The sequence below is a fragment of the Dreissena polymorpha genome, chromosome 11 (genome assembly GCF_020536995.1).
Source record: "Dreissena polymorpha isolate Duluth1 chromosome 11, UMN_Dpol_1.0, whole genome shotgun sequence".
NCBI lineage: Eukaryota > Metazoa > Mollusca > Bivalvia > Myida > Dreissenidae > Dreissena > Dreissena polymorpha.
The window spans coordinates 8,655,690-8,665,674 of record NC_068365.1 but is presented as its reverse complement, the minus strand read 5'-3'; the positions used below and the strand labels follow the sequence as shown (position 1 = coordinate 8,665,674).

Sequence of the window (9,985 nt, the reverse complement as noted above, 5' to 3'; positions counted from 1 at the left end):
GTGACAATAAAATGGAAAATTCCGTGCCGAAACTGGTTCTTTCGCCGTGTTTTAAGCTTTATTACTTTTTAATAAATAAATAAAAGTAATTGTAGGTATAGAACGGCGAAATATACCTGTCTCGGCATGGACGTCGCCATTCGCCATCTTTCCTTCCTTTAGTCCATCACGTGATTACTCCCTCTGGTATTTAAAAGCGAATTGTTCAGCAGTTTTCTAAACGATGATTACAATAAAAATATGCCTGACAAATTGTTATTCCTTTATTAAACAAGTACGTTGTTAAATGCACACGTACGAGACGCTTTTATTACAAACAAGTCAACATACTGTAATAACAAGTCTTTATTTGGACACAATAAATAATTAACATGTTTTATATCTAGAAATTAAAAACAGAAACGATTATTTTCCAAATGTTTCAGAGATGAGAGAAGATAAGCAAAGTTTACAATAACACAACACAATTAGTATTTGACATAGGCGCTCGATGTCAATGTTTATTTTATTTTTTTTATTATTATTTTGTTTTTAGTTACCCGTTGTTAATTATAATGCATACACATACTAAATCAATAAAATCTTCCGACAAAACGTCTGCTTAAATAAAGTTCGACTATGTACATAGAAATTGACAAGGTAAATCACTCGCCATTTTCTGAGGCAACGGAAGTGGGTCAATATGCATAATTAAATCGCTGTCACCCCGCTCGCTTATTGAAATCCGCGCGCAGGCCGGGGACCTCGATCTTTATATATAGAGACCTCCACAGTCGATGTGATAAATTCCTGTAACTATTGTTTCACTCACTTAATGGGGTAATCAACAAAATATGTTGTAAATTGCATACACATAAATCATTCCTTACCAATTGTTTAACTGGATTTGGTCTGCCATGGTGGTTTCCAGAAAAAAAAATCACCGATTCAAAAATTAAATCTGGCGCCCGAGTGTTTGTTGACTGTTATCGATATTTAAAGATCGAGGTTCCCGGCCTGCGCGCGGAGTTCAATAAGCGAGCGGGGTGACAGCGATTTAATTATGCATATTGACCCACTTCCGTTGCCTCAGAAAATGGCGAGTGATTTACCATGTCAATTTCTATGTACATAGTCGAACTTTATTTAAGCAGACGTTTTGTCGGAAGATTTTTATTGATTTTGTATGTGTATGCATTATAATTAACAACGGGTAACTAAAAACAAAATAAAAAAAAAAAAAAAACATTGACATCGAGCGCCTATGGTATTTGACAAAAGTTTGCAAATATAATATAATTTTATATTTAATAAATTGATATTTGATTTTAAAACATAACACATTGGGTCACAACGTAACAAAAACATATATCAATATTATGCAAAATGACATGCCTAAAGAAGTCAATTACAAATTGTTGTTCATATAACATAAATATATAAACAACTAAAGTAAGTTCGCAGATGGGTGGTGAAAATGTTCTCATCGTGACTTTCAGAAGGACCACGATTCCATACCCAATCATGGAACAATGTCTAGATCGTCTACACTAAAGATATTCACTACCGGTTATAAGCAGGCAATAAACTACACTATATATCAATAAGCTTAAGATGGTCGATACAATCGAGCTACAATATAAAGGTTTAAACTAAATAAAGTAAGCATCATATGTCGTACTCTTTAGTGTTTATTGAAAACGCGCAGGTTTTAGGTTATGTTTTAAATAAAACAAAGACATGGTTATTTAATGTGATCTCCAAACATTAACATTTCACGAAATTAATGTGTACAGGTATAATCTAACTATTTACATCCCAAGAAAGATCTTTATGGTCAGAAAATCGGTTGCTACTTAATGTATATAAAGAGTCAGTTTATACTGGAATAGAGTTTATAACTTTATAAAATCATAATCCAAATTAATCATGTTTATATTTGCAAAGTGACGAACTATTGGACATCATAAAGAACATATTTTCGTATGCTTTCAACTGGGGTAATTATTTTTACAATAAGATGAATATACGTTAATGGATTTTTTCTCGTCCGTCACCATAAAGCTTTATTAACACTAGCTATGATCAAGAACATGTAATGATAAATTAATAACAAATTAACTATTGAGGTTGAAGCCTAAAACCCATGCTCGTCGTTTTGAGAATTTGTTAGTCGTATGAAAGCTTAATGTCTGTATTTCTTTCTTGATGCATAATGATGATGAATGAATGATGCATACCCGAATGACATAAACGGCTGTGAGACAGCAGGTACATATGTAAAATAACGTTATAAATGTCTCAAGGATTATAGTTCAAATGGAGATCTTAAAAGTGCATCAACCTTTTTAAAAAGTAAATGCCACTGTGAAACTATTTTGTTGAATAAAATATTTTTGCATCTTAGTTAAATTTTAACAGCAGAACGAAATAGATATGTGTAAGCAATTTTCACTTAGATTAAATTGTATGTATCAAAAGCATTGTTGTTTGCATTATCAATAATAAAGTGTGAATCGATTGTGCAAGCAACGTGTATACATTTGAAATATAATTTGTAACGAATTATATACTTTATATCAATATTACTTGACATTTTGTAATATGGACACATCATCGTTTTAAGTCTAGCAATCACCCCTATAATGTATCAACACATATTAACATTTAAGTATTGTTTTTAAAAAAACATTTACTTAATGGATCACTTAAACAGCTTCTTGTTTTAAATGCATACATATCCATGTAAATATATTCAAATAACTAAGCGAAAAAAACTCCATGGCAATATAATTCCCACACAAAGTTAGTGATACTAGATACTATACGCTTCCAATCTAAATCTTGCATTTACATGTTGTAATGCTTATCCTAAAAAATTGATTACTTTTCTTAAGATAACAAAGACATTTTTCAAAATTTCAATTCTAATAATTCAATAACATAGAAATAATGCTATTGATAAGCACACTGTACTTTTATTTTGTGCTTTACACAGTTGAATTCACATATAAAATTAATGATGCTTCCTAATAACCAAAAACAAACATAAACAATATATCGTAAATAGCAGTATGTTATCACTAAATTTGTTGATGTTTACAAAAAAACAGAGTAAACAACAAAATAAAATAAAACAGACTTGCATTTCATAATAATAAAGTAATACTAAACACAATCTTCTCGAACATAGCATATATAATAAATACAAACTAACATATTTAATTACAGTGGTTCTACATATTTAATATGTGTAGTTGTCCGTTAAAATTTCGGTGTTGAGTTGAAAATATGAGTTGTTATTATAGGGCCTCACTAATTTACACACCGTAAAAACCTTTGTGTAACAATTATTACAATTTATTGTAACTCGTTACACTCTGCCATGTCCTGAATTCTGAATAGCTCATCAAATATCGGTCGTAAAGACTTGTGCATCTCTTGGCATTCATTTAAAATTTCATCTGCAATGCGGTCATCATGTGCTACCGAAAACAGTAGCCGTTTGCACGCCTTTATCCTACGTGCAATTCTTCGGTCGCACTGCTGTTGTATGTAGTTTTCTATGGGCACAAAATAATTTGTGGCTACATGATTGCGAATAGCTTCTTCACTGAAGCACTCCTTCATTACTTTCTTCACTAGTTTTCGCATATACTTTTCTCGGTTGATTAATCTAGAGATATGTTGAAATCCCACAACGACCGAACGCATTGAAATTTCAAATTCGCCTAGTTTGAATTCCCATTTCGATAACCATGGGTACACTGCAGTAACCCATTTATCCTTAAAAAATGCACCCAAAGATGGCATTTTTCTGGTTACAGGATACCCCAAATCTGAAAATAAAAACAGTATTATATAAAGTTGCGTTAGGTTTCGTAACGTCATATTGCATGTGTAAAACACTGTCCAGAGGGTGACGTATTTAAAATAAAAATGTCTTAGTTTTTTTCTAACGCTGAACATTCAAGCTCCTTTGTTACGTTAATTATACATGCATTGATATTATGGCCCGGTCTATGTTTAATTGGTTTATGTCTTATATTTTATATTTTATTGTAACATCAGGGCCTTGTTTTTACATTATCTGCGAAGTTTATTGGACACCAATCCATTATAGAAATGATATACTATGGTTAACCTGTTAACCACTGAACTAGAAACAATGACCTTAAGATTGATTCCATATACGTGGTTCCTGGTGTCACACTTAGCTAAACAAAGCTTGTCATGTGTTTGTCATGCTTTTTAAAAACGCATTTATGCTAGCTATAGTAGAGGAACGAGCTATAGGAATGAATGATGCTCACACGTATTATCATTGTCATTTAAATTGATTATAAATTAAATAATTACCAGTATTTAAATAAAATATAATGTATTAAAATGCAACATGTATGAGGCCTAAGCCAATTCCCTTTGCGCTAACACTAGACGCGTAAGATGCGAACATTTATTCTGCAATATTATGTGCATGGATGCATAACATATCTTACGGCAAATTGTTTAATGCGAGTGTTGAAAACGGTAGACAAACACACGAGTTAAACGTGTCCGTGTGTTTATTTGTGTTGAAAGTTTTGAGATAAGGGAGAGTGTGATATCAATATTCAGTACACTAAGAAATAAAACTGTGAGTGTCATTTGATTCTCACGCCGGACATTTTAATATTAAAATTGAGTTAAAATTGGAAAGAGTCATGCTCTGGATGCTCTGTCATCCACGTTCCAACTCTTACCCTTAATTCGGCCAGTAAAAATAAGGCGCATAGTCGTTTAATAAACGGGAAGTTATACGGTACAAATGTAAAAATTCCGAAAGATATTACACACACTTGATTGGAATGTTTGTGTTTTTAAAACAATATGAAAGCTGAGTTGTAACTTCCAGAGCGTGGTGTTCGTTTTTGATTTTTTATACATGTATAGTTTTAAAGATGAATTGGAAAACTGGACCACTTCTATGACCACAATAATTTATGTTTTATTCGATTAAGTAAACTATTTGAATTGAATGTGTAAACAGTCTTTGAACCGAAATAAAGGACGCAATTTAGGCATGTAATCAGTCCGTTTGTATTTTAAATTGCTGAGAGACTTTGAAATTAAACCATTTCAAATGCGTCACATTGGTATTAAGCTCTCCATAACCATGCCCGTCTATAAATATGTCTGCTGATTAACATGTACAAGGCAAGAGTTTTTATAAGAAATTTAATTTTTTTAAGTCTCAAAAACTTCCCAAGGGAAATATATCGACGAATGAAAGGTTATGAAACTGTGTAAACAATTCTTACTAGACTTTGCATTACCAACTTTGATATTTATTAGTTTACACAGGTTTAACTGTAGCAATAGACTTTTCAACATTTAAAACTATCGATAATTAACGATAATTATGTGTTTTAGATAATAACATCATCATATTTTTTAGAGTCGGTATGGTAGATCATCTAAACAGATTTACAAATATAGTGTAATAAAATAGCATAGTGAAAGGTTGTGTTAAGACAGCCAGCTGTAACGAGCATGGCATGGAATGATTTGGCAAATGCATAATTAATGACAATCATTTATACAATAAGTATTTATACTGTTACAATTATTTTGTTTACCATGCACCAGTATCTTTGTGTTATCAAAAGCAGCCTCTGCTTCAATACATTGCTCGTCTAGAATTGTGAATTCCTCTTCAATTTGCTTTTGAAAATATTCAATTATTGTTGTCCAAACTTGCCCAGCTTTTTCCCAGGATTCGATTTCTTTCACAACAATTTCCATTACACGCTGCTTTGCAATATACTGAAAAGCATCGTCGTCTGGCGCTCTGATTTCTAGAACAAGATGTTCCACACCAGCCTGGATGCGTGCAATAACGTCTTCCTTTCTAAGATGCTCGCCTATAGCATTTCCCATATAAACACTGTGTTCTTCACATTTCGTCAGTAATTTAGCTTTCAACTATTAATATATAGAAATAAAATTTAGAACGATCAGCGGCAGACCAATATGTTCAATGAATGTTGTCATGTGAATACAATTTCATTTTCTTTGCAAAACTACCATAATCCCTTATAAACAATGGTTAAATAACGAGTGTGCTTTTGCACATGTTTTTGTAAGCATTTTGCTAGATCCAATTTTGTTAAACCGTTTGAAAAATAGATTACGGTCCTTGCATACATTAACAATTCAAGTAAGTTAACGTAACAGACATGTTATCCGAAAACAATGTTTAATAATTAGAAATAACAATAAATTAAAAACTTTAAGTACAAATATTTGTGCAGAATTAAGAAATGTTAAACCAGTTTTCCAATTTTGAAGTCAATCAATATTTTTCGCAATCATTCATAAGCAGACTCATTTTGTAATATTTATGATTAATATTTGCTAAACAAAATATATTTGGACAAGTCAATCAATGATATTGTTGTAATAGTTTTGTTGTTTTATGATGATTAGGCGTGTGTAGGTACGACCCCGAAATAAATACACAACTGAGGGCTTAAAAAGAAGTGATGCAAGTAAATTATATGGTTTGCTACGCCTTTTGCTATGATATCTACCACATACGTTTTATATATTTTGTAAAACTTGAATCGGTATAAAGATATATTAGATTATGGTAATACTATTGCAAAAGATGAATACGTGTTTGAAAAGTGAATTGTTTAATGATAAAGAAGACAGCCCCGTGTTTACCTTTTTATTGTTTCTTTTTATTTTCTTTAGTTTCGTGTGAATTTGGTCGTGCAACTGCACTTTTTCCTCTGTGGTTGCCTTTGCATGTCGACTTCTGGTCGACAAATACGTGTTTATTTGTCCAATCATATTTTCAATCCACCTACAAGTAAGAGTTGTTTTCCAGCAATCATTAATCGGCCTTAATGCTGGTTACTAATTTAATGTAACATTAAGTCTAAGTTAATGGGTGGGCTACATTTCACTTCAATTCTATATTTAATAGTCTAAACGAATCAAAATGAGCAGTTAAGTTGCAAGGGTGTTTTGTATTTACACGACGTTTTTACACTGATGCTGTGTGTTTGTTTTTGTGTAGTTTTTTGTTCACATTCTGTAAAATCTAGATTGAGATAATAAGAAGCAGTGCATATGTGACCACATACCAAAAGCACAAGAAAATAAATTACAATTTTTTTCTTCGTTTGTTTTATATCAGCCAAAACCGTTTATATTAATAAAAACATTCAGCTATGGAACGATTATAGTGTTTTGTTTACAGCAATTCTTAGTACAGTGTACGTGTTGCTAACTTCTTTAAAGTAAATTTTGTCTTTAATTACAAAGTATACATATGCAACTATACCTAGTGTGCATTCTAGATTTACTTGTTTGACTCTGCATGACCAATTGTTTAAGACCATGCTTCAGCTCAGCATAGAACGTGCTCTCCCCCAGTCCAGAGTTTTTATATCGTATTGCCTGCAATGCAGATAACATAATATTAGCTGTAATACTTCGAAATAAACCACTTCCTTAAAACCAATATATAAAAAAACATTCATTAATATTGCTTTATGTATGCGCAAAATTACCTCTGTTGTGCTCATCTTATATGATGATTTATATTGCAAATCTTCTGGTAAGTATTTACGTAGCTTTGACGTTATATCTTCCCACACATTCTCTTCATTGTATCCGTCTTTACTGACCCTATCAGCAACTATATCCCACTTGTTGCAAACGAACAGGGTACATGTTGGGTCGAAACTAAATAAGTCACTTGAATGGTCGTATTCAAGAACCTTTCTAAAAATCTGCACCAGCTACAAATATATCAATGGATACATCTTTGTTGAAATAGAGCTAGCAAATAGTGATTAAAACCGGCGTAGCGTGAGATTTTTCAGACCATGAAAACTCTCAAATATATCGGGAAATCCGGTTGCAATATTATCCAAAGGATGAACAGTTATGTAGAATAGTTAATTATCGAACACACACATATTTTATTTTAAATAAAAAAAACTACAATAGTTTAGCCATTGGCTTAAAGGTTTGACCCCGGCCTAGAATAAAGCCATGCGCGACGGATCATATGTAGGTTAATATCTGTGCAGCATTTTCAAACGACGTCAGATAGTGTAAGATAGTAATAATTACGTCGTCCTGTAATTCCCTAAACGTTCGATATAAGTAGGGCATATTGTGAATTAATACACATAATGTACTATTTTGGACGAACCAATAAGAATTATATAACGGTTTCGTTCACAACGCTGTTAAATATATTGACATAATAATATATATGACCATCAACTATAGAAAATGTTATGTTGAAGGCTGGTCGATTCTCAAAAGTACCGATACCTACGCAAGTGATGCATTAATAGTTTTGTAGGTTCAGTATCATTTCAGTATCATTTTACCCATTCAGCCAATATAATATAAACACTTGTCTAATAAAAACATTCATTACAAGTAAAAGTGTTGACTCAAACAATTGAATGAAAAAATGGTGTATTTATGTACTTATCGACATCTGTTATTCGTGCATTTTTTCAATTTCCTTAAATAAACGACTAGCGTGGGTATAGAGAATATTATGTAACTGTGATTGTGTACTTAAATTTATCCCGCGAGTGAAGAAAGGTTTACATAATGAGGCTTGCCGAGCCTTGTAAGCCTTTCTGAGACGAGACTTACATAGTTTTCTATTTATCCTACAAATAATTAAAAAATGTAACCTGTTTTGTTTGTTCATCATACCTCTACGTCCCCGATTTTAAAGAAATAATGAAAAAATCGCTAAAAAGCTGCAGGTTTACCGGGAAAGAATACCACTTCTGCCGTTGACGTGTTAATAATGACGTCGTGATCACGCGCGCTTTATATTTGTAAAAAAATGTTTTTGCTGTGTGTGTTGCATTTTGTGTTTAAAACATATTACATCTTGGTATCAAATTGTTTGTTTTGTTAAATCTGATTCGATTTTACTAAAATTGAATAATTTATAGCTGATTCCAAGAAATATGACCTTCCTCCACACATGACTAGGTGTGGGATAAGCATAGGTGTGGGATAAACCTTATATTTTCTGTATGGGTTCTTTTATGTACTATAAAATCATTTAGCTGTAGGGTAAAAATAAGAGTGACTCTTCTGATAATGTTTCTGGAGTTGTATTGTTCTTAATATATAGTAGATGTATTTCAAGACATACCTTATCTTCCTGTACACCACCAGCGTTTGCAGAATTAATAACATATATGAAAGCAGCTGCGTTGGGCAGGTATTTAAACACTTTGTCAGTCATTTTCTTGCTCTCGCCGACGCCAGGTGTGTCAACAAACACGATGTGTTTCTATAAATAATATTTAAACAAATAATACTGCAAAACCGTATGATAAATGTATGTCTGCAAGGTCTACAAACATAGCAAATATAATTATATATTTGAACTCATGCAATTATCATGCAAATGAATTGTGTCGGAGGAATCATGATTTAAATTGGATTAGCTGCATCTATGTACGTTCTCTATTTACAGCTGTATACAATAACCGATAAATGAAGTTGTACATACGTTTAATCCGATTAACGGCACCTGCCAGTAAATATCAACTTGTTCAATTCTATCAGTTTCACAACGAGACGTTAATTTTATCATCAGTTCTTTCTTTAGTTTTTCCTTACTGCCCTCGTGCGTTTCTCCGTCAACCACGAAATATGGTGTCTCTTCTGGAGAAATGGGGTGTACAACGCAGATGGTCGCGGTAGCACAAAGTAGGCTGACAGGAAGTATATCTTCTCCAAGAATGAGGTTAAGGAAACAGCTCTTTCCAGCGCTCGTCTCTCCTAAAAATGTGTGTAATTGCTGGTTTGTTATACATTGTATCGTTATGTCGTTTAGGATTCCCTTTTCAACTGACGTTTTTATATATTGCAGCTTCTGATCACAAGCAAACACTTTCCAGTGCATCTAGATTTTGAAATGCTTATTTATACAAATGCTGAAAGCAAGCTTAATGTGAATAGA

At 32.4% G+C, this 9,985-nt stretch overlaps 1 protein-coding gene across 1 annotated transcript in view; it reads right to left on the bottom strand.

Annotated features, from left to right (window-relative positions):
• Positions 1-1,273: 1,273 nt before the first annotated feature.
• The window catches only part of LOC127851256 (uncharacterized), a 50,323-nt gene continuing 41,611 nt past the window's right edge, over positions 1,274-9,985 (bottom strand). Inside the window, exons 14-20 of the mRNA XM_052384896.1 lie at positions 9,533-9,804; positions 9,170-9,310; positions 7,542-7,772; positions 7,313-7,428; positions 6,688-6,829; positions 5,598-5,943; positions 1,274-3,818 (exon numbers count right to left, since the gene is read on the bottom strand). Coding sequence (XP_052240856.1) covers positions 3,340-3,818; positions 5,598-5,943; positions 6,688-6,829; positions 7,313-7,428; positions 7,542-7,772; positions 9,170-9,310; positions 9,533-9,804 — 1,727 coding nt within the window. The 3' untranslated portion in view covers positions 1,274-3,339. The remainder of the gene's footprint in view (positions 3,819-5,597; positions 5,944-6,687; positions 6,830-7,312; positions 7,429-7,541; positions 7,773-9,169; positions 9,311-9,532; positions 9,805-9,985) is intronic.